The sequence below is a fragment of the Neomonachus schauinslandi genome, chromosome 2 (assembly GCF_002201575.2).
Source record: "Neomonachus schauinslandi chromosome 2, ASM220157v2, whole genome shotgun sequence".
NCBI classification, from domain to species: Eukaryota; Metazoa; Chordata; class Mammalia; order Carnivora; family Phocidae; genus Neomonachus; species Neomonachus schauinslandi.
Genome location: NC_058404.1, coordinates 83,729,156 through 83,755,681, shown reverse-complemented (window position 1 = coordinate 83,755,681; position 26,526 = coordinate 83,729,156). Strand labels below are relative to the sequence as shown.

Genomic DNA, 26,526 nt, shown 5'->3' with positions numbered 1-26,526 from the left:
TTAAAATTATACATCAGAATGACATAACTACACTTAAACTTGCACATTAGCTGGTTGTATATACAAAATTGTATGCACAAACTCAGAAAAATGGTTAATTTTTCTGGTTGTAAAACTTCAGATGATTCTAAAGCAGAACACAGATTTTAACTTTTTAAAACCTAGAACCTCTATATTGTGACAATGGCTACAAAAGAGGGTGTTAGCCTGAGTCTTTAGATGTATCTGTGTATGTTTGCATATCCATACACTTATGGAGGACTGGGTGATCTAAAGTAACTTTTGGCTCCCTAGGAAGATGGGTGCTAGTAGGATGACCATAACATTTATCATTAAACAGAGAGACTTTTGAGCGGAAAGGGAGGTGAAGAGCTTTGTTAACAACGATGCGGGACAAAAAGCATAATATGGGACTTTGGCTGTATGTGAATAGAGGCAGATAATCACCCTACTTATGCACAAAATTTGATGTAGCAATAAGTTAAAGGAAAAGGGAGATGAGAAGAATATTTTAAAAATATACTTAACTAAGAAATAGCAGGGAATTATGTAGAGAGACAAGGAATACAATATGATATTCACTGATATTCACTATAAACCTTACTGAAGTATGTTTATAAAAAATCTATACACTTTTCCTTGAAAAATGTCTCACGTCTAAGTACAGTAAGATACTCTACCACCTTTTTTCTGATAAATTCCCTTCTCATAGAGACAGGGGTGACGGTTGATAGTCACCACTAAGTCAGAAAAATGGCCTATGAGTCCATCTTTGGGTTTTGATTTTTCAAGATAAGCACAAAATGAACAAGTCTTGGTTTTCTTTCTTTTTTTTTTTTTAATTCAAACACTAGCACGGTTATCAGCCATCAGTGATACTACTTAAGGAAGTTAACACTTACTGTGCATATTCACCTGTAACTTTATTCAGGTGCCACATTTTTAAAGTATTGTTCAGAAACACAGCAACAAAAATGCTATAGCCCCTTTTGTAGTATTCAGGGTCATGATCAACTTTTAATTGTTTCATCTTGATCTTTACCTAATTCTAAAATTTTAAATTCTGCCAATAGTCAAGCTTTTTAAAAAAGTACACACTAACATAATTTGCCCACTTAAAAAAGAATATTATATACACTACCTTTCAAGTGAGGGCTGTGTACGTGCATTCTTTGCAGATGTAGATTTACCGGAACAAATTCTAATGTTTTCTCTCCTTTGCTGCTGCTTGATTTGAAAGAGGACCCTAGGCAGGAAAAGAATTGAACATTAATAGTAAATAAATAATAAATGTGTGTGTGCATGTATATTGAAAAGTGTGTTTGACACGGAAAAATGTTACAAGGATTTCAGAAAGAAAAAATATATCCTGTATAAAGCTGCTTTTCTTTACAGAAATTCAATTTAAAAAATTCTTAGTTGTTCTTATAATAATCCCATGAGGTAAAATAGTGCAATTTGTTTCTTCATGGTCTATCATGCCAAGATGGTAGAATGAGATATAAAAAGTTTATAAAAAACTTTTTTGTCTCTTCTATATCCATAACAACAATGTGTATTATTGTTTTCCCCTAACATACCTGAAATACAATTTAGTTTGAATATGTAAAAAAGTTATTGCTTTCATACCTGTTTCCTTGCTAAGTTCTGTCAGAATATCTTGGTACATATTCACCATTTGATCACAGTGAGTAAGGACATTTTTCCGTAGATTGTCCCAGTGTGGAGACAGCTCACCAAGTTCTTTCAGCTCCTGGTTTCTGTTAAAAGTAGAAAAGAGGAGAAAATAATTATTTTGATCTTAAGTCCACAGACAAGGAACACCTAATAAACATTGCCAAACTAATAAGAAATTGATTCACCATCCGTTTCAGGAAAGCTCTATGCACTTATTAGAAAAAAAAATTATTCTCCTACATCAGGCATAACAATATCTTTCAGGATATGTCTCCTGGGGCAAGAGAAACAAGAGCAAAAATAAACTACTGGGACTACATCAAAATAAAAAGCTTCTGCACAGCAAAGGAAACAACCAACAAAACTGAAAGGCAACCTATGGAATGGGAGAAGATATTTGCAAATGATGTATCCAATTAAGGGTTGGTATCCTAAATATATAAAGAATTTATACAACTCAACACCAAAAAAACAAATAATCCAACTAAAAAATGGGCAGAAAACATGTAGAGACATATCTCCAAAGAGGACATACAAATGGCTAACATGTGAAAAGATGCTCAACATCACTCATCATCAGGGAAATGTAAATTAAACCACAATGAGGTATCACCTCACACCTGTCAGGATGACTAAAATAAAAAACACAAGAAACAACAAGTGTTGGTGAGCATGTGGAGAAAAAGGAACCCTCTTACACTGTTGGTGGAAATGCAAAATGGTATAGCTACTGTGGAAGACAGTACAGAGTTTCCTCAAAAAGTTAAAACAGAACTACCCTATGATCCAATAATTGCACTACTGGGTATTTATCCAAAGAATGCAAAAATACTAATTCAAAAGGATATTTGCACCCCTATGTTTACTGCAGTGTTATTTACAATAGCCAAATTATAGAAGCAGCCAAATGTCCATCAATAGATGAATGGCTAAAGAAGTGGTTTAGGGAGGCTGGGTGGCTCAGTCAGTTAGACGTCTGCCTTCTGCTCAGATCATGATCCTGGGGTCCTGGGATTGAGCCCCACATCAGGCTCCCTGCTCAGTGGGGAGTCTGCTTCTCCTCTCCCTCCGCATGCTGTTCCCCCCTGCTTGTGGTCTCTCTTTCTCTCGCTTACTCTCTCTCAAATAAATAAATAAAACCTTTAAAAAAAAAGTGGTATATATACACACACATATATATACATATATACATATATATACACACATATATATACACATATATATACATATACATATATATACATATATATATATAATGGAATATTATTCAATCATAAAAATAATGAAATGTTGCCATTTCCAACAACATGAATGGATCTACAGAGTATAATGCTAAATGAAATAAACCAGTCAGAGAAAGACAAATACCATATGATTTCACTCATATGTGGAATTTAAGAAACAAAACAAAAAAAGAGACAAACCAATATACAGACTCTTTAACTATGCAGAACAAACAGATGGTTACCAAAGGGGAGGTACGTGGAGGGAAGGATGGGTGAAATAGGTGAAGGGGACTAAGAGTACACTTACCTTGATGAGCACTGAGTAACATATGGAATTGCTGAACTACTATATTGTACACCTAAAATTAATATAACACTGTATGTCAACTACACTGGAATTAAAATAAAAACATAATTTTAACGCAGAGGAAGATATGAATAGCTTAGGTCACACAAACATTAAAGTTCTGTATGTCGAAATACAGCATCCTGTCCTGATTAAAACTCTTCAGAGTATAGGGATAGAGGGAACATTCCTCAAGTTCATAAAATCCATCTATGAAAAACCCACAACGAATATCATCCTCAATGGGGAAAAGCTGAGAGCCTTTCCCTTAAGATCAGGAACACGTCAAGGATGCCCACTCTCCCCACTATTGTTCAACATAGTACTAGAAGTCCTAGCAATAGCAATCAGACAACAAAAAGAAATAAAAGGTATTCAAAATGGCAAGGAAGAAGTCAAACTCTCTCTTTTCGCAGACAACATGATACTTTATGTGGAGAACCCAAAAGACTCCACCCCCAAATTACTAGAACTCATACAGCAATTCAGTAATGTGGCAGGAATGCACAGAAATCAATTGCTTTCTTATACACTAACAATGCAACTGTAGAAAGAGAAATTAGAGAAACAATTCCATTTATAATAGCACCAAAAACCATTAAGATACCTCGGAATAAACCTAACCAAAGAGGTAAAGGAACTCTACTCTTGGAACTACAAAACACTCATGAAAGAAATTGAAGAAGACACCAAAAGATGGAAAAACATTCCATGCCCACGGATCAGAAGAATAAACATCGTTAAAATGTCTATGCAATCTATACCTTCAATGCCATCCAGATCAAAATTCCAATGACATTTTTCAAAGTGCTGGAACAAACAATCCTATATTTGTATGGAATCAGAAAAGACCCTGAATCACCAAGGAAATGTTGAGAAAGAAAAACAAAGCTGGGGGCATCACGTTGTCCGATTTCAAGCTATATCACAAAGCAGTGATCACCAAGACAGCATGGTACTGGCACAAAAACTGACATACAGACCAATGGAACAGAATAGAGAGCCCAGAAATGGACCCTCAACTCTATGGTCAAATAATCTTTGACAAAGCAGGAAAAAATATGCAATGGAAAAAAGACAGTATCTTCAACAAATGGTGCTGGGAAAATTGGACAGCCACATGCAGAAGAATGAAACTCGACCATTCTCTAACACCATTCACAAAGATAAACTCAAAGTGGATGAAAGACCTCAATGTGAGACAGGAATCCATCAAAATCCTAGAGGAAAACATAGGCAGTAACCTCTTTTGCATCGGCCACAGCAACTTCTTTCAAGATATATCTCCAAAGGCTAGAGAAACAAAAGCAAAAATGAACTTTTGGGACTTTAGCAAGATAAAAAGCTTCTGCACAGCAAAGGAAACAGTCCACAAAACAAAGAGGCAACCCACAGAATGGGAGAAGATATTTGCAAATGACACTACAGATAAAGGGCTGGTATCCAAGATATATAAAGAACTTCTCAAACTCAACACCCAAAAAACCAAATAATCAAGTCAAAAAATGGGCAGAAGACATGAATAGACATTTCTCCAAAGAAGACATACAAATGGCTAACAGACACATGAAAAAATGTTCATCATCATTAGCCAACAGGGAAATTCAAATCAAAACCACATTGAACTACCACCTTACACCAGTTAGAATGGTAAAAATTGACAAGGCAAGAAACAACAAACGTTGGAGAGGTTGTGGAGAAAGGGGAACCCTCTTACACTGTTGGTGGGAATGCAAGTTGGTACAACCACTTTGGAAAACAGTGTGGAGGTGCCTCAAAAAATTAAAAATAGAGCTACCCTATGACCCAGCAATTGTACTACTGGGTATTTACCCCAAAGACACAGATGTAGTGAAAAGAAGGGCCATATGTACCCCAATGTTCATAGTAGCAATGTCTGCAATAGCCAAACTGTGGAAAGAGCCGAGATGCCCTTCAATAGATGAATGGATAAAGAAGATGTGGTCCATATATACAATGGAATATTACTCAGCCATCAGAAAGGATGAATACCCAACTTTTACATCAACATGGATGGGACTGGAAGAGATTATGCTAAGTGAAATAAGTCAAGCAGAGAAAATCAATTATCATATGGTTTCACTTATTTGTGGAACATAAGGAATAGCATGGAGGACATTAGGAGAAGGAAGGGAAAAATGAAGGGGGGGAAATCGGAAGGGGAGATGAGCCATGAGAGACTATGGACTCTGAGAAACTGAGGGTTCTAGAGGGGAGGGGGGTGGGGGGATGGGTTAGCCTGGTGATGGGTATTAAGGAGGGCACGTACTGCATGGAGCACTGGATGTTATATGAAAGCAATGAATTGTGGATCACTACATCAAAACTAATGATGTACTGTATGGTACTAACATAACAAAATAAAATTTAAAAACAAACAAACAAAAAACACTGAAAGGACAACATGAAAAAAAAAAGTTCTGTATGTCAAAGAGGTAAAAAAAATACAAGTTAAATAAATGTTTCACTGATAAAAACTTCACAAAGATGACAAAAACTATCCTTAATATATATATATGTGTGTGTGTGTGTGTGTGTGTATATTTATATATATGACATTCAGTTATAAAAGAAACACTAAAACCTCAATAGAAAAACAGCTAAACTCTAGGCTTCAGTCATCCAAAATAAAATAATGTGGAAAAAAAAATAATGTGGGAAGGGCTTTCTGACTATGTCTGAAGGAATCACAAGATATTCAAGTAACCCAGTTTATATATAACATAGCTGTAAATTTTTTTTTAAAGATTTTATGTATTTGTCAGAGAGAGAGAGAGAGAGAGCACAAGCAGGGGGAGCAGCAGGCAGAGAAGCAGACTCTCTGCTGAACAGAGAGCCCGATGCGGGACTCGATCCCAGGACCCTGGGATCATGACCCGAGCTGAAGGCAGATGCTTAACCAACTGAGCCACCCAGGCATCCTGCTATAAAAATTTTTAAAATATCTAAATATCTATCTGGTATTAAAATTATACCACAAATGGTATAATCAGATATGATTTATTGGCCTCAGTTTCTCTCAAGAAGACAATTTAAGTAAATGCAGTATGCATATGTTTTTTCTTTATCAAAAGGAAGAGCTAATCATGCCATTTAGGTTTTAATTATTACCTTTTATCTAATTCTCACGCTTTATCCAAGTTAATTCAAATCATCAGAATGCCTTTTTAAATTATAATGATAAATGGTCTAATATGCTGCTTGGTTAGATCTCTTATTCATTTCTGTAACCTTTTACCGACAACATTTTCACGAGGCTAATTCAACTAGCAATAATGAAACTTCTTTGCTATTTTGGCTGTGAAACATGCTAAATACCGAGCTAATAAATTCAGAAGATGTAGAATCTTCAACATCCTGTTAAATGCAAGAATAATGGATGGTGTGCAAAAATGTGACTTGCTTTCAAATGTTTGTAGCTGCCTTTGTTTTGTTTCAATGGCGATGCAGTATGGTACTGCTGCTCTTTTATCTGAGGTCTTCACAATTTTTGTGAACATTAATCTCATTCTTAACTTTTCCCTAGATTAGGTTCCATCACACAACATTCATGGGAAAAGAAGTGATTAATTAATAGACAATAAGAATAAAATAAGTTCATGACCCAAGTTGAGACAGCGGGGAGGCTGGAGAATGGGAGTCGAGTTCTCTGTGTGCACTCAAATGGCAGAGTATTCAAAGTCAGGACAAAACAACAACCACCAACACAAATAAATCCAAAAGCTTGAGATATCTAAGTCTAGAAGAATCTGGACAATTATGTCAGATGTGAGATAGATAGCAAGTGTGATATATCAACTTAATATGTAAGGGGTCAGGCTTTACTTCCAATATACAGTTATAATGAAAATGTTATTCAAGTATTCCTTTTTAATACTAATAGATGCACCACGGGTCTACAATTTATGTTGTCTCTGAATCCTTATCAGAAAGAATAATGAAAGGAGATGTGGCAAGGGAAGGTAGGAAGGGTGATAGTGAAGCTGCTGACCATGTTATAGGATACTGGGATGGGGTACATCTCCTTCCCTACAGAAGCCCGGCAAAGCGCTGTGAGAAAAGTTTAGTGTTCTTAGGGAGTGACTCAAGATAAGCTGAAAGGTGTCCACAGTCTGCTGTTTAAAATTCATTACACTCCTCCAATATGTCAAAAATTATATACAGCAATATACAGATGAAACCTGGCATTCACTGCTCATTTGTTCTAAAAGATGGCACTGAACAGCTACACGTTCTGAAAGGGAAAAACAACCAAAATAAAGTTTCTCTGCATTGAGAAAACCTCAAATACAGGGGACTACAGAATAAAGGTATAATAAACCAGAGCAGAGTAAAGAAAAAGTTAGAAAACAAAATGGGACATAGTAAGAGAGTGGTTGTAAGTTTAAGAAAAATGAAAGACATTAATTACATCAATGCATTAAAATAGATAAAGATAGCAGGTACACGGGTGTACCCAAATCAGGAAACTTTTCATTTGAGAAGGCAAGGGTTGTTTATACTATATTTTAATTTGTTACTCAGTGAGCAAAACTTTGACATTGAAGAACCTTGCTTTGTATCTCAAGCCAGATTCTCTAGAAAGCAAGCTGAGATCAAGCAGTCCCAGGTTAGCAAGCACAGGGGAGGTAAGAAGAGAAGTGTTGTAGGGGAAAGAGAAAGCAAACATCAAGTGGGAGGTTACTGATTTGGGCAGAACTTCACAAGAAAACACGGCTGGTTACTTGGTCACGGGAAACAGCTCTAGATAAATTATATGGAAGTAATGCACCTTGGAAAAATTTATTAGATGGAAGAAGAAACATTTATACGCCAGTTCCTTCTATAGTATTTCATTGGTAAAGAGTCATCCTATGGGACATTAACTCCTCTGCACTTCCAGTTGTGTCTTCAGGGAGGCTACTGGGGAAGCAATATCCCAGTGGAGACAGAACTGTCCTAGATCTGGTTATAGGTGCCAGAACCACTCTGGATCTTTCCAGGGTAGATGCCACTGGGCACATGCTAATACCTGGTCTTCACCCTGTGGGAGGCCGATGCAGCTGGTGGTGTTAGGACACAGGTGACAATGGTGGCAGTTATCTGGAGCCCTCCATTGAGCAAGTAGGCAAAATTTGAGCAGAGTTTAAGGTTGAGCCAGTATAGAAAAGTACATCACCTGGGCCCAGGACAGGCAACCCCTTGCAGAACTTGCACTTCCATCATTTCCTGATATCCACGTAGCATATAAAACAGCATCCTCCTATCTTCCCTAAGAGGGAGTTCAAGTATCATCCTTCAAAGTGATGGCCAGATGCAATTCCCCCAATTGAGGTCACGAACCATGCTACAATATCCAATATTCCCGTGATCTCAGGGGCCTGAGTTGATGTTCCTCACTCTCCTCTTCCACTCATTCTAGATTTTTCTCATATTCCACTGGCACGTCAGCTGGTCTAGGTTGCTGCCTTGTGAGGTGACCCAGACTTTGATCCCAAGTGATCAGGCCCTTGGTTTCCTTGCTCTTATGGAATCTTAGTTGATGTAATTTCCCACTCATCTCTGGGCATGGAGCACATTTTAGTACTAGACATATTTTTTTTTGCTCAGATTATGAAGCGGCAGCCCTACTTCCTCATGGTGACAAGTACAGTATCCCTTGCCATCTTTGCTACTCCACTGTAGTGAAAAATGCGTGATAACCAGATCACGTGTGAACCAAATATAGCTTCCAGTTGAGTAGGACTCTTTATGGGTTACGGACAGAACTACCCCTCCCCATATGTCTCAAGAATCAGGATTCTAACTGGCAAAGTCTAAGGTGGTAGGGAAAGGAAGCACAAATCCACTAGTGGGGCACTGTGACTGATTGTAAAAAGGGCTCACCCTTTTTCCCAGAGCTGTGTGTTCTACCTACGGTGGGCACAACATCTTCTGTTGGCTGTTGGTTTAGCATACAAACTTCATCCTGGAGGTCAGTACTCCAATCCTGAGGTTCTGTCCCCCTAAAGTGGTGCCTTAGCTGAACCTTTCATGATTAATATTATTCCACTATTGTATCAGGTTTGTGGCTTTTGGATGGTGGGGCATGCGGTAAATGCGAGTTCACTGTTGCACCTCCTTTGTTATAACAAGTGTCCTTCGGTAGGAACGATGTTAGGCGGGGCACCGTATCATTAGACCCAGCATTCTGCAAGCTGTCAGATGTGGGTGAGGGCAGTGGCACTGTGAGCAGGAACAGCAAGCACGTATTCAGACTTGGCTTCACCTACTTAGGGCAAATCGCTGTCCTCTCCAAGTTCAAAGGGATCCGACTTAATTGGCCTGCCACCAAATGGTTGATGAGTTTCCCCAGGGGCACGGCACACCCTCTTAGCATCCACTGTCAGTTATATATTAGTGGTTGGTTAAGCACTAGACAAAAAAGCCTTAATGACATATGTACCACAAATACGGTTCAAAAAAGCACGAGTATTTTTGTGCACCGATGATAATGGTATTTTTGTGTACGTATCTGTATGTTTGATGTTGCTGATTTCCCTACTATTTGTCGTTTTGCCAACATACGTTAGAGGTGGAACCACCACTGTGTCACTTCACACCTGTTCTTCCACTGTGATTATCCCAAATATCCTGTGAGATTAGCCAAGTTACAGGACACTGCAATTAATGTATCTTTTTTGATATAGTTTAAAAAAAAAAAAAACACTACAAACTCACAGAATGTTGCCATTGGAAGGAAGTTCAGAGAGTAATTTGAAACCTCTTGTTTCACAGATGGAAGCAGCTAAATAAACAGCTTGTTAGTCTCCGAGTCACTAGAATACCAAGTCTTTTAGACTAGAATCCCCATGTCCCCTCTTTCCTCACCCCATATAATTCCCCAGTGTAAAAACAAAGAAACACACAAACACACAAACACAACTAAACTAAAACACAAAAAACCCAGCATGCCTTGTTTACTGAAGGTACTTAATGAACATACACTGAATGAGTGGGTCTTGGAATGAGTGGGGCCATTGACTTCTAGGACTACATTGGTAAACTTTCATGTACTTTAAAAGTTAACTTTGAACAAAAGGTAAGTCATAATTTGATATTTTTACTTCTGAACGTTTTAGTTAGAATGGCACAGCTACTAGGTATGTAGTGCATGAAAACGGATATTCTCTAAAATACATTCAAGTGCATACTGGTGTCCAGTATTATAAGACCCAGAGAGAGAGCCCAGTCTCTGCATATCGCCACGTTTCTCTAGGCAGCAATCTTGGAACTGATGTTATAGTTAAATACACATCTTCACTAAGCCTTTGGTGTGAATGGCAAAAGAGATAAGCTGTGTAAATGCATTTTTAATCCACAGAAAAATATTTTTTAAAAATACTCCTTCCCTCTATAAACATTCTCATTTATTCACAGTAACAACAGCTTCTGCTTTCAAAAGCTGTCTCCTTCAATTGCAACTTTACAACAATAACAGCAAAAATGTCTTTCTGGAAAATCCATTGCCCTCCTAAACACACACAATCTTTTGTGAATTCATTACTTTACTCTCACTAGAGCTCTACTTTAAAACAAACCTTCTAGGAGATAGGCTAGGACTCTCCTAGAGTCCAAGAGGTAGACACAAAGCTGTTGGAAATAAAAGACTGAATATTCAAATATTAAGAAGCTTAGGCCTCTTACACATTAAACATTTTTTGGCACTTACTGCCATCCATTCCCTTTTGCTTTGCTACCTACAAAAATAAAAGTTAAATCAGATGAAATCTCAAGGAGACAGGTGATTGCTAAGGCTTACTTGAGAAGTATCTTTTTTTTTTTTTTTGAGAAATATCTTAACACTCTGGATCTCGGCATTCCAACTGTAAAAGTACGATATTCTTGATACTTGATGAAATATTCATGCCAATCTCTGGAAACAACCTTACGGTACACTTTTTGTCTACATGACTTGTTTTGTCTTACCTTGTTTAAATATTTCAAAAATACATGCTTTTCCTCTTCAGCAAAATTGCAAGTTTCTGGAGGTCATAATGATCCTCCGAACCTTCCATAAAGGAACACACTACTAAGTACATAACATGCTTGAAACACAAAACTATTGAATAGCATAAAGAGAGAAATGAGATTAAAGAAAACCAACTCTATGAAGAATTAAGAGAAATAATTGAACACAAAATAAGTCCTAGGGAAACTGGAAGAAAATAGCCAAACCTGCCTTAAAGTTTTTACATATAATACATAAAGCATTGGCAAGAATATTAAATAGATGAATAGTTTTTAAACTTGGTTCCCTACACCCCCAGGGCTGCTGTGGCTAGAGGGACGGGGGAGGGTGTTGACAAGAGAAGCCAAGTACATGAACAGGCATCGGGCCCTTTTCCTTACTCCCGCCAAACACCAGCTCCAGTGAAGTTTTTTTGATTAATACTGAAATTCCATGTACAGTTCTGTATGGAAAGAAAAAGTTTCTGCTGCTAAAAAAAAGAAAATAAAATTAGGGTTAAGATCACTAAAATAGAACATAGTTTAAAAAGGAGAAAGTTTATCTTCTATGTAAAAGATAGTTTTAAAGCCTACTGATGATATATTCAAGGAGGAATTCCAATAGGGGGAATATTTCTCTAAGCCTATGAGTGTGGCAGACTTGTCTTACTCATACTTTTGTCCTACCACAGTCCTTAGTTTGTGGGAAGTGTTCAATATAGGCCTGTGGACTGACTGAATGGAAGGTTTGCTTGCAGATTGTTGTTCTTATATTTTCCTGAAATTTGAGAGACAGTCAGAATATAATCTAACCCCAAAGTAGAATGCTGAGCTCTGCCCCAGTTAAAATGAATGAATGCAACAGAAAAATGAGACACTGTTGAGTCCTCTAACCTTGTATGATCTAGGTCTGTAACTCTGGATTAGTCAAGTCTTCTTTAGGGATGGAGAAAGATTCGAAAATGTATCTTCATATGGCATTTCATACTGTGATGGTTAATTTATGTGTCAACCTGTCCTGATATTTAGTTAAATGCTATGGTAGGTGTTTCTGGGTGAGATTAACATTTGAATTGGTATATTGAGTAAAGCCCTTGCCCTCACTATTTTGGGTGGGCCTCATCCAATCAGTTGAAGGTGAATAGAGCAAAAGCCTGTCCCCTCCCTGAGTAAGAGAGAATTCCTCTTGACAGACTGACTTTGAAATGGGACACTGGCTTCTTCTTGCCTTTGCAATCAAATTGAAACACTCGCTTTTCCTGGGCTTCAAAATCACTGGCCTTTGCCTTAGCACTATATCATAGACTCTCCTGTGTCTCCAGCTTGTGGACTCACCCTGAAGATGTTAGGACTTGTCAGCCATCATAATTATGTAAGCCAGTTCCTTATAATAAATCTCTCTGTCTCTGTTTCTGTCTCTCTGTCTCTCTCTCTCTCCACACACACACACACACACACACACACACACACACACAATAAATCTCTCTGTCTCTGTCTCTCTGTCTCTCTCTCCACACACACACACACACACACACACACACACATCCCAAAACAAAACCTTAGACTGTCCTGATTGCTCATATAATTAATACAGTAGCCTCGTAAGACAAATGATAATGTTATTACCTATAAAAATCTGTAAATTGAAAGATTAAGTAATTTTCTATAATCATAAGCATGTATGGAATGGCAGATATAGGTTCTTGAACTAAGGTCCATAATAATTCCAATTCTGTGTTTTTATCATTACAACACACTTTCCCCTGCTCAATGAATTTTAAATCAAGAATCTTGGCACATTAGAAAAAAAACTCTAAATGAGTTTTGCCATATTCATTCCTGTGCAGATATTGTAATATTCAAACAGCAAAATAAAACACATACTTCTACTGTCAGCTTGATGATACTAAGCGCTCTACAGGACCTCTCATTAAGTGACACCACGAATCCATAATGATGAACTTAATGGCACACAGCATCTGCCCTCAGTATGGGGAGGTGGTAGGGCCTAGTGTGCTTTCCATGATAAGTAACATACCACATGGTATTCTAACTGAGCATCAACACTGTATGAAGAAAAATGAAACAGAAGAAATAACACTAATCAGGTATGAATCACCAGTGGAGTCCTCACGTAATATTTTTTATTCCTCATCTTTGGATATTTAGGACTTAAGATTTTTCTCAGAGAAAGCAAGCAAGAGAGACAGAGAAAAAAATACAAAGAGAAACAAAGTGAAAGAGAACGCTGTAAAACATTTACAAGATTCATCGGTTTGAGGTCTATTTGATATATCTGAGACTTAAACAGAATGGCTAGTTCCCTATCACTTTTCCCACTAATCAATGTTTCTTTAAGGTCAGTAAAGATTTTCAGTGTGCCTTTATTTCATCCAAGTATGCAAATGTCGATAGAACTCTCAAAAGGCATGCGCTTCAGCCGTGTCAGAATAAATAAGGCATAGAACGAGGCTGGAGAAGTAGACACAGGATCCTGCCTGCCTTGTAGGCCACGTGAAGGGGAAGCCTTGTCTGTTGATAAATCTTGAAACAAAGTACATAAATTATATTTCAGAATGTTAGACCACGTCAAATGGACAGGCTGGGTCACTATGTTGTACAATCCTACTGCATATATTTTTGTATAGTAAGGATGTTTTTGAAAAAGAATTTACCTGGATATATTCTAGTTCTAGTTTATAATTCCTAATATATAATTTTAACACTTATAAAAAGGCACTTCTGTAGTGTTATCAGTCTGAAATAAATGGACTTTATCATAAAGTGCGGTGGGAAGAAATGTCTTCTGCATTTCTCTCAAACTAGATATAATGCTTAGGAAACCAATTTAACAGTATATGATAATATTTAAGTAAGCATGTAGAACATGTCTCTCAAACATTTATCTCTGTGCAGCAACTAGGCTTTCAGCCTGGGATTTCAAAATATCATACCAACAATCTTTTTCATATATAAGAATATACTACATTCAAAAAATAGATTTAGGATATAGGTATATATCTACATAGATACTTACAGTTCTATAATATAGCTATACGATATAGAATACGGAACACTCGAAAATATAGTGTTGAAAAAAATTGTTTTCCTTCATTGATATAAAATATTTTATCACTACAAACTTAGTATATGTATATTTACAAACACTAATATATAAAACAAGGCATGTACATTCTCCCAAAGAAGTAGTAATGAAACTTTGTATGTTCCAACACTATCATATTTTTCCCTACTAAAGTATTTTGGTACATATTTTTTATATTTTATTTACAAGATTGTTTCCCTGCATCATATACACAATATTTATGTTTTATATAAAACCTAAGAAAGTCTTCAAGTTAATTCTTATAAAATATTTCTTTTCTTCTAAACTGCCAGAAAGTCTCTCTTTCCCCATCCCTGGGATCAAAAGAGAAAAATATATGATATAAATCAAACTATTTTTTTTCCTGGAGAGTTTTATGGACCATGGAGTTTTGTACCAAGACAGGCTTTTTAAATATCGTCTTACAGTGTAGGACGGTATACTTTTTCTGATACAGCCAAACACTATATGGTCACAGAACCTCCCATCTAAAACTATGTGTGTGCACACCATGATTTAATACTATATTTGTAGCTGTCATGAAGCTTCAACGCTATAAGTACCATCATTTTATCTAGTAACTAATGTTTTTCAATGTAGACTGAACACAGCAAACCTTTGAAGTAGGACAAAATCCGAAAAAACACTCAACATAAACAAAATACGTGGCAACAGTAAAACAAACTATAAAAATTTTATAAGTGGTAGTTTGGCAAGACCTACAAAACTTGTCTGTGTGCAACCCAAGCTGAGAGACTGTAAAACTTAAAGCATTATAAACACAGGCAAAGACACATATAAACACACAGGCACGCGTGTGCGCGCGCACACACACACACACACACACTTTCTATGTATTTGGGATCTCTGAGTTGTCTTTAACATGTCATTCTCCTGTCCTTTTCCATTATAACAACTCCATAATAAGCCAGTTGCCATTTCTCCCTATCCTTCAGGCATGCTAGATCAAAGAACTGGTTTGCTTTTTAATTACTAATCCCTTACGTGCAATTTAGTAAACTTCTCAAAATCAATGTGTTATACTGAGTACTTTGTAAGCAGAACCTCCCCCTATTCTCTTCCCAACACGTTATTCTAGTATGGTTCTCAAGAGGTTAAATATCAGGGCTATCTCAAGGAAACTCCTATTGGAAATCTGCATTTTATAATATTTTCGATCAGATTATGTGAGTCTGTAATGTGAGCCATGGATTTTAAGAAGATAAAGTCACAGGCAGAAGAGCCATTAATAGACTGTTGCACTGTCACAGGCAAGACGTGATGGTGGTTGGGATTAGAGTAGGTGGAGTGAACATGTAAAAAAATGGAGTAAATGAGTTATGTTGTGCACCTGAAATTAACAATGTTATATGTCAATTATACCTCAAAAAAAGAGAAAAATAAACAAAACAGAAATAAAAGCAGCATGTAGTCCATGCAAGAAGTCTGTTTCAAAAAAAGAAAGAAGATAATAAGGACAAAATCAGAAATAACAGACAATAGGAAGAGTAGAATTGACAAGTCCACAAGAATTCTCTTTCAAAAAAATCAATAAAGTATATTAATCCTTATAACAAGCATACAAAAGCTACATGAATAAACTACAATATTGTATTTGTATGCATAAAAGAAGATTTTAGCAGGCCATATTCTTGAATGTGAAGAGCAAATATTCCAAATATGTCAGTTCTTTTGAAGGTAATTTTGTTGTTGTCACTGTTTAATTTTCTTAATTACTTTAGTGATGACAATGGAGAGGCATGGAAACTGGCAAGTATTATAAGGAGGTGAGAAAGAAATGGAACACTGAGAAAGTGATATTGAAGAAATTATCTAAGTTTTCAGAAATGTGGCTAATTTGGCATTTCATTTTATAAATGTAATCAAATAAATTCCAGATAATTAAAATCTGTAATGTAAAATAAACAAAAATGTTGAAAGTATTAATACTGAACTAAACTCAAAATAAAAACAAACTTTATAAGTATCTCAAAGGCCACATGGAGCCCATGGAATCTCAGTGGTTATCTGTCATCCCATCATAGAAACCACTAGGCATCCAAAGGACGCTATAAGGAATCCAGGATCTTTTTGTCACTGTTGCCATGAGAACACAGTAAGCCCATCCTCATTTACCTACATATTTTCTTGAGGTAGGGAAGGGGGAAAACTTAAATTCTAAATGATTGGTAATTTTCCAAGACAAAGTACAATATTGTATTCGTATGCATAAAAGAAGATTTTAGCAGGCCATATTCTTGAATGTGAAGAGCAAATACTCCAAATATTGTGGAATAGTCATCCACAATTTTTTAGACCAAGGCTGAGGGAGAACTAAATTTTGAATAGACTTCAATGTTTGAAAATAAACTGTTTAAATTAAAAGAAATTAAGATATAGTTAACTGGCAAGTCTATTCTCTGTTATTTATTTGTAAGGGTTTATGTATTTGCTTTCTATTGCTGTGTAGCAAATTACTATTCTAAATCCATCATCCAGGGATAACCATTGTTAATATGTTCATATATATATATATAAGTATTGCTCTAGTATATATCTAGTCTATTTTTCCTTCTAGTCTTTTTATGTATCAGTAAAAATTTAGATGCAATAATTTTCACTGATTAGTAGCCTACACTTTTATTTAACATCATGTCGTAGAATCACAGATGTATTCATAAAACAACTCAGATAAGCAAGAAAAACTAAGCATGATACCAGGGCATGACAATCATGGGGACCAAAATTCTGCTTCCCATAGGAAGGCTTATGAAGATGAGAATAGATGTAAAAGATAAAGACACAATATCCCTTCTGCGTGGTAGATTAGAAGAATCTTACTTTTTCTTTCTTTCTTTTTTTTTTTTTAAAGATTTTATTTATTTATTTGAGAGAGAGCACATGAGACGGGGGAGGGTCAGAGGGAGAAGCAGACTCCCTGCCGAGCAGGGAGCCCGATGCGGGACTCGATCCCGGGACTCCAGGATCATGACCTGAGCCGAAGGCAGTCGCTTAACCAACTGAGCCACCCAGGCGCCCTTACTTTTTCTTTTTTCTTTTCTGTATTTTTACTATACTATTTTTTATAGTGTGCACATATTATTTTTTATGGAAAAAATGCAATGAAATGTAATATAATTTTCTCAGGAAGGATTTCCAAGAATGCAAAGGAAGCATTTTGCACTGCTGAGGAGTGTTGAAAGACAACAGCACTACGGCACCTGTAGTCTTCATCAAACAAGGTAAGAGAGTTCATCTAAGTTTTGGGGTTTAGGAAGGAGGTTGAGGTGAGTAAAATACTTTCTGGGATCTGAGTAAGACTAGGGTTAAAAGAAGCTAAGAAAAGAACATCAGAGTAAAGCTTTGTCCAGGCTGGAGATTCTACCCAGCCAAGAGAAATGATACAAGTTCTTTTGCGGGACAAAGCCCACTCTTATGTTTTTAATTTATTATGTTATGTTATATAAATTTTATAATCCAATTTAATTTTTATGCTATATCAATTTATAGTAATTATAATTCTTACTGAAATTATTTTCTCAATGGATGGTATAGATATTCAAGTAAGTTTTGTGAGCGGCATTTTTTGAGTTCCTGCATATTTATGTCCTTTCCATCACCTTCATTCATAAAATATTCATAACCTGGCCCTATACAATAAAGTGGGGTCACAAGCTCTTCCTCTCAAAAATCAGTAGGTGTTATTCTATGGGCTTCTACAGGGAAGTATAAGGTTACCCTGGTTTTACCATGTCAAAGAAAAAACACCAAAGCTGCCTAAGTTTTTCTTGTTTTCTTTCAAGCTTTTGCATGAGTTCTTCCCCAAGAACACTTCAAATTATTTGGTAGTGTCCAGCTCTGTGCTTTGTACATCTAACATCTTCTCTCTCATCATTCTGAACATTTTTCACCCTCATTTAGCATTTGAGATGAGCTTATCACGTTTGCCTTCCACATTACTGATACAATTTCTCAGTGTCAGATCTGTTCTTTTCTGCTGGCTCTGTAGACTTAATTTGGTTGCTTCATTTTAAAATTTCATTATTCCCTGCATTATTCCCTCCGTTTTACAGCATTTTCCCTAAAGGATGATAATTATTTTCTTATGGATTTCTAATTCTGTTTCATAATAACCATACCTTCTTACACTCTGAGATGGCTAGTCAGTTTTCCTTTTTTCCTATTTTTCCTATTTCCCTTTTGAGTCAGCATGGTTTTTTTTTCCTCTCCTTTACAAAATATGAAAGATTCATTGTTTGATTTTTAAAAGCTAATTATAAGAGATTTACACAGAAAAGGTGATGGAGAAAACAGATGATATATGGGATACGCTGCTCTTCACAGTGCCTAGCCAATTTTCAGACCTATCAGATTTTTGTATAGTTTAGTTTTAAGGACTGAAATGGGCTTTTTCTCCTCTGAACAATTCCCAGTGTATCCTGATGACAGTTCCTAGTTTTGTTATTAGCAATGGAACTTATTATTTGGAGGCACTGGTCCTCTGTCTCCACCAAAACTGCCCACTAGCCCCTGCTATGTGGTGGTGATTTTTTCCCCCTACAAATGTACAGGAAAAAAGAGATGCAAAGGGAAGAGAACAAGGTAAGTGGATAATACTTCAGTGTGTTAAAAAATAATAAAACTAATTATACAGATTATGCCTACTAAAATTGCTTTTTTTTTTAAAAGATTTTATTTATTTATTTGACAGAGATACAGCGAGAGAAGGAACACAAGCAGGGGGAGTGGGAGAGGGAGAAGCAGGCTTCCCGCGGAGCAGGGAGCCCGATGCGGCTGGATCCCAGGACCCTTGGATCATGACCTGAGCCGAAGGCAGACGCTTAACAACTGAGCCACCCAGGCGCCCCTAAAATTGCTTTTTAATACTAATCCCTTATCATGATTATGAAGTAATTTAGTAAACCTCTCAAAAGCAAGGTGTTATACTGAGTACTTTGTAAGCAGAAGCTTCCCCTCTTCCCTTCCCGACACATAATTCTCGCATGGTTCTCAAGAGGTTAATTAAGAGATTTAAACAGAAAAGGTGGCAGAGGAGTAGGAGACCTGGATTTCGTCTGGTCTCAGGAATTCAGCTGGATAGGGATCAAACCATTCTGAACACCTACAAACTCAACAGGAGATCGAAGAAAAGAAGAGCAACAACTCTCTGAACAGAGAAGCGACCACTTTCTGGAAGGTAGGACGTGCGGAGAAGTGAATCCAAAGCGATATTTGGGAGGATAGACGGCTGGGAGGGGCCTCCGTCAGCCGCTACCGGCAAGTGATAGAGCCGCGGAGCACAAAATCAGAACTTTTACAAGTCGGCTCCGCTGAGGAACCTCGATTCAGTGGCTGAGCGGGGGGGTGGAAGCCTCGCAGGACAGTGTGGTCTCAGGAACCTCGGGGTCACAGAAAGACCGGGAGTGCCTGAGTGCGGCAGAGCTCCCAGGTACTGGAGCGAGGAAGCCGGCTGCAGAGACAGAGCCGAGGCGCGGGCTCTCAGCTCAGGGTTGCCATAAACCGTGATCCGCAGCACAATTGGGCCACTGCTCCTCCAGCAGGGACCCAACAAGCAGCAGATCCGGGGAGACTCCCCTTCCTCCCCTGGGAGGAGCGGCGCGAGAGCACACCGCAGGGATCTGCTGGGTTTAGAGACTCCACACTGTGTAGGGTGCCAGAGATAGAAACCCTCTGTCACAGGCAAGGTGAGTGCAGTGTGCGCCGGGGATGGAGAGACGGGAGTGATTGACTGCTTTTCTCTGGGGGCTCACTGAGGAGCAGGGCCACGAGTTCTCGGCTCCTCCGGGGCAGAGATTGGGAGGCTGCAGCTTTCACTCTCGGCCTCCAAAGCTGCACGGAAAGCTTGCAGGGAACAAAAGCTCCCAAGAGCAAACCCAAGCAGATTACTTAGCCCGGACCCAGCAAGGGTGTGGCAATTCCGCCTCCAGCAAAGACATTTGGGAACCACAGCAACAGGCCCCTCCCCCAGAAGATCAGCAAGAACAGCCAGCCAAGACCAAGTTTACAGATCAATGAGAACGGCAGAACTCCAGCGCTACGGGAATACTGCACATAGAATTCATGGCTTTTTTACCATGATTCTTTAGTCTTTCAAAGTTAATTTTTTTTTAACTGTCTTTTTTTCTTTTTTTTCTTTTTGAATTTTTCTTTTTCCCTTTTTCAACCAACATCTTATCAATCCCTTTTTTTAAAAAAATTTTTATTTTTCATTTTTAGAGTCATATTCTATCCCTTCATAGTAGTTACCCTTATTTTTGGAATATATATATATATATAATTTGTTCTCTCTTTAAAATTTTGAGATACAGTTTCTTCTAACAGATCAAAATATACCCTAAATCTCTAGTGTATGGCTTTGTTCTAGTCTCCTGCCTGATCATATTCTCTCCCTTTCCTTTCTTTTTTTTAAGTCCTCTTCTTTTTTCAAACAACTTCTTACCAATGCCTTTTATAAAATTTTTTATAATTTTCATCTTTACAGTCATATTCCATCCCTTCAACGTATCAACCCTTATTTTTGTACATATGTAAGTTTTTCTTTCTTTAAAAATTTGGGAGGCACTTCCTTCTAACAGACCAAAATACACCCAAAATCTAATGTGTGGCACTGATCTATGCACCAGCCTGATCATATTTGATCATATTCTGGGTTTTTTTGTTTTTTTGTTCTGTTTTTGTCTGCTTTTACCTTTTTCTTTCTCTTTTTTCTTTCTTTCCCTTTCTTTTCCCCCGGCTTCAGGTCTTTTCTGATTTGTTTAGAGTATATTTTCTGGGGACGTTGTTACCCTGTTAGCATTTTGTTCTCTCATTCATCTGTTCTCTGGGCAAAATGACAAGACGGAAAAAATCACCTCAACAAAAAGAACAAGAGGTAGTACTGACTGCCAGGAACCTACTCAATCCGGACATTAGTACGATGTCGGATCTAGAGTTCAGAATCATGACTTTAAAGATACTAGCTGGGCTTGAAAAAAGCATGGAAGTTATTAGAGAAACCCTTTCTGGAGAAATAAAAGAACTAAAATCTAACCAAGTCAAAATCAAAAAGGCTACTAATGAGGTGCAATCAAAAATGGGGGCAGAAGAGAGAATCAGCGATATAGAAGACCAAATGATGCAAAATCAAGAAGCTGAGAAAAAGAGAGATAAACAACTACTGGGTCATGAGGGCAGAATTCGAGAGATAAGCGATATGGTAAGACGAAACAACATTAGAATAATTGGGATCCCAGAAGAAGAAGAAAGAGAGGGGCAGAAGGTATATTGGAGCAAATTATAGCAGAGAACTTCCCTAATTTGGGGAAGGAAACAGGCATCAAAAAACAGGAGGCACAGAGAACCCCCCTCAAAATCAATAAAAATAGGTCAACACCCCGACGTCGAATAGTAAAACTTACGAGTCTCAGAGACAAAGAGAACATCCTGAAAGCACCTTGGGACAAAAGATCTGTAATGTACAATGGCAGAAACATTAGATTGGCAACAGACCTATCCACAGAGACCTGGCAGGCCAGAAAGGACTGGCATGATATATTCAGAGCACAAAATGAGAAAAATATGCAGCCAAGAATACTATATCCAGCTAGGCTGTCATTGAAAATTGAAGGAGAGATAAAAAAAACTTCCAGGACAAACAAAAACTAAAGGAATTTGCAAACACAAAACCAGCCCTACAAGAAATATTGAAAGGGGTCCTCTAAGCAAAGAGAGAGCCTAAAAGCAACATAGACCAGAAAGGAACACAGACAATATACAGTAACAGTCACCTTACAGGCAATACAATGGCACTAAATTCCTATCTTTCAATAGTTACCCTGAATGTAAATGGGCTAAATGCCCCAATCAAAAGACACAGGCTATCAGATTGGATTAAAAAATAAGACCCATCGATATGCTGTCTGCAAGAGACTCATTTTCGACCCAAAGACACCCCCAGATTGAAAGTGGGGGGGTGGAAAACCATTTACCATGCTAATGGACACCAAAAGAAAGCTGGGGTGGCAATCCTTATATCAGAAATATTAGATTGTAAACCAAAGACTGTAATAAGAGATGAAGAAGGGCACTATATCCTACTTAAAGGGTCTATCCAACAAGAAGATCTAACAATTGTAAATGTCTATGCCCCTAACATGGGCGCCGCCGATTATATAAACCAATTAATAACAAAATGAAAGAAACACATTGACAGCAATACAATAATAGTGGGGGACTTTAACACCCCCCTCACTGAAATGGACAGATCATCTAAGCAAAAGATCAACAAGGAAATAAAGGCTTTAAATGACGCACTGGACCAAATGGACTTCACAGATCTATTCAGAACATTCCATCCCAAAGCAACGGAATACACATTCTTCTCTGGTGCCCATGGAACATTCTCCAGAATAGATCACATCCTAGGTCATAAATCAGGTCTCAACTGGTACCAAAAGACTGGGATCATTCCCTGCCTATTTTCAGACCACAATGCTTTCAAACCAGAACTCAATCACAAGAGGAAAGTCGGAAAGAACTCAAATACATGGAGGCTAAAGAGCATCCTACTGAAGAATGAATGGGTCAACCAGGAAATTAAAGAAGAATTAAAAAAATTCATGGAAACCAATGAAAATGAAAACACAACTGTTCAAAATCTTTGGGAGGCAGCAAAGGCACTCCTAAGAGGAAAGTATATAGCAATACAAGCCTTTCTCAAGAAACAAGAAAGGTCTCAAATACACACACTTACCCTACACCTAAAGGAGCTAGAGAAAAAACAGCAAATAAAGCCTAAACCCAGCAGGAGAAGAGAAATCATAAAGATCAGAGCAGAAATCAATGAAATAGAAACAAAAAGAACAGTAGAACAGATCAATGAAACTAGGAGCTGGTTCTTTGAAAGAATTAACAAGATTGATAAACCCCTGGCCAGACTTATCAAAAAGAAAAAAGAAATGACCCAAATAAATAAAATCATGAATGAAAGAGGAGAGATCACAACCAACACCAAAGAAATACAAACAATTATAAGAACATATTATGAGCAACTATATGCCAGCAAATCAGATAATCTGGAAGAAATGGATGCATTCCTAGAGATGTATCAACTACCAAAACTGAACCAGGAAGAAATAGAAAGCCTGAACAGACCTATAACCACCAAGGAAATTGAAGCAGTCATCAAAAATCTCCCAACAAACAAAAACCCAGGGCCAGATGGCTTCCCAGGGGAATTCTACCAAACATTTCAAGAAGAATTAATACCTCTTCTTCTGAAACTGTTCCAAAAAATAGAAATGGAAGGAAAACTTCCAAACTCATTTTATGAGGCCAGCATAACCTTGATCCCAAAACCAGACAAAGACCGCCATCAAAAAGGAGAATTACAGACCAATATCCCTGATGAACATGGATGCAAAAGTTCTCACCAAAATGCTAGCCAATAGAATCCAACAGTACATTAAAAGGATTATTCACCACGACCAAGTGGGATTTATCCCTGGGCTGCAAGGTTGGTTCAACACCCACAAATCAATCAATGTGATACATTAACAAAAGAAAGAACAAGAATCATATGATCCTCTCAATAGATACAGAAAAAGTATTTGACAAAGTACAGCATCCTTTCTTGATCAAAACTCTTCAGAGTATAGGGATAGAGGATACATACCTCAATATCATAAAAGCCATCTATGAAAAACCTACAGCGAATATCATTCTCAATGGGGAAAAACTGAGAGCTTCCCCCTAAGGTCAGGAATGCGGCAGGGATGTCCACCATCACCACTGCTATTTGACATAGTACTAGAAGTCCTAGCCACAGCAATCAGACAACAAAAAGAAATCAAAGGCATCCAAATCAGCAAAGAAGAAGTCAAACTCTCACTGTTTGCAGATGATATGATACTTTTGTGGAAAACCCAAAAGACTCCACCCCAAAACTGCTAGAACTCATACAGGAATTCAGTAAAGTGGCAGGATATAAAATCAATGCACAGAAATCAGTGACATTCCTATACACCAACAACAAGACAGAAGAAAGAGAAATTAAGGAGTTGATCCCATTTACAATTGCACCCAATACCATAAGATACCTAGGAATAAATCTAACCAAAGAGGCAAAGGATCTGTACTCAGAAAACTATAAAATACTCATGAAAGAAATTGAAGAAGACACAAAGAAATGTAAAAACGTTCCATGCTCATGGATTTGAAGAACAAATATTGTGAAGATGTCAATGCTACCTAGAGCAATCTACACATTCAATGCAATCCCCATCAAAATACCATCCACTTTTTTTCAAAGAAATGGAACAAATAATCCTAAAATTTGTAGGGAACCAGAAAAGACGTCGAATAGCCAGAGGAATGTTGAAAAAGAAAAGTCAAGCTGGCGGCATCACAATTCCGGACTTCCAGCTCTATTACAAAGCTGTCATCATCAAGACAGTATGGTACTAGCACAAAAACAGACACATAGATCAATGGAACAGAATAGAGAGCCCAGAAATGGACCCTCAACTCTATGGTCAACTCATCTTTGACAAAGCAGGAAAGAATGTCCAATGGAAAAAAGACAGTGTCTTCAACAAATGGTGTTGGGAAAATTGGACAGCCACATGCAGAAGAATGAAACTGGACCATTTCCTTACACCACACACAAAAATAGACTCAAAATGGATGAAAGACCTCAATGTGAGACAGGAGTCCATCAAAAGCCTAGAGGAGAACACAGGCAGCAACCTCTTCGACCTCAGCTGCAGCAACTTCTTCCTAGAAACATTGGCAAAGGCAAGGGAAGCAAGAGCAAAAATGAACTATTGAGACTTCATCAAGATAAAAAGCTTTTGCACAGCAAAAGAAATAGTCAACAAAACCAAAAGACAACCGACAGAATGGGAGAAGATATTTGCAAATGACGTATCAGATAAAGGGCTAGTATCCAAAATCTATAAAGAACTTATCAAACTCAACACCCAAAGAACAAATAATCCAATCAAGAAATGGGCAGAAGACAGACATTTTTCCAAAGAAGACATCCAAATGGGCAACAGACACATGAAAAAGTGCTCAACATCTCTCGGCATCAGGGAAATCCAAATCAAAACCTCAATGAGATACCACCTCACACCAGTCAGAATGGCTAAAATTAACAAGTCAGAAAATGACAGATGTTGGCGGGGATGCGGAGAAAGGGAAACCCTCCTACACTGTTGGGGGAATGCAAGCTGGTGCAACCACTCTGGAAAACAGTATGGAGGTTCCTCAAAAAGTTGAAAATAGAGCTACCATACGATCCAGCAATTGCACTACTGGGTATTTACCCCAAAGATATGAATGTAGGTATCTGAAGGGGTACATGCACCCCGATGTTTATAGCAGCAATGTCCACAATAGCCAAACTGTGGAAAGAGCCAAGATGTCCATCGACAGATGAATGGATAAAAAAGAAGTGGTATATATATACAATGAAATATTATGCAGCCATCAAAAGGAATGAGATCTTGCCATTTGCAACGACGTGGATGGAACTGGAGGGTGCTATGCTGAGCGAAATAAGTCAATCAGAGACATGTATCATTTGACCTCACTGATATGAGGAAATCTTAATCTCAGGAAATAAAGTGAGGGTTGCTGGAGTGGGGGGTGGGGTGGCTTGGTGATAGACATTGGGGAGGGTATGTGCTGTGGTGAGCGCTGTGAATTGTGTAAGACTATTGAATCACAGATCTGTACCTCTGAAACAAATAATGCAATACATTAAGAAAAAAAAAGAAGATAGAGGAGGGGAAGAATGAAGGGGGGGAAATCGGACGGGGGGACAAACCATGAGAGACAATGGACTCTGAGAAACAAACTGAGGGTTCTAGAGGGGAGGGGAGTGGGAGGATGGGTTAGCCTGGTGATGGGTATTAAAGAGGGCATGTTCTGCATGGAGCACTGGGTGTTATGCACAAACAATGAATCATGGAACACTACATCAAAAACTAATGATGTAATGTATGGTGATTAACATAACAATAAAAAATTTAAAAAAAAAAGAAAAGGTGGTGGAGAAAGCAGATGATATATGGAATAGTCTGCTTTCTCCTCGTCCCCTACTCATTATTTCCCCCTGGGATTTACTGTCAGTGAATGGATAGACAGAGAGATATTAACAGGAGTAGAGAGGAGATAGG

The 26,526-nt window shown here is 37.8% G+C and overlaps 1 protein-coding gene across 5 annotated transcripts in view; it reads right to left on the bottom strand.

Moving 5' to 3' along the window:
- The window catches only part of INPP4B (inositol polyphosphate-4-phosphatase type II B), a 368,840-nt gene that overhangs the window by 161,322 nt on the left and 180,992 nt on the right, over window positions 1–26,526 (bottom strand). For 4 of the 5 annotated variants that reach the window (XM_021679326.1, XM_044912613.1, XM_021679325.1 and 1 more), the window contains exons 10-11: window positions 1,630–1,760; window positions 1,142–1,246 (exon numbers count right to left, since the gene is read on the bottom strand). In XM_021679326.1, coding sequence (XP_021535001.1) covers window positions 1,142–1,246; window positions 1,630–1,760 — 236 coding nt within the window. Of the gene's footprint in view, window positions 1–1,138; window positions 1,247–1,629; window positions 1,761–26,526 lie in introns of all 5 variants that reach the window. The other variant, XM_044912611.1, reaches the window with a different exon arrangement.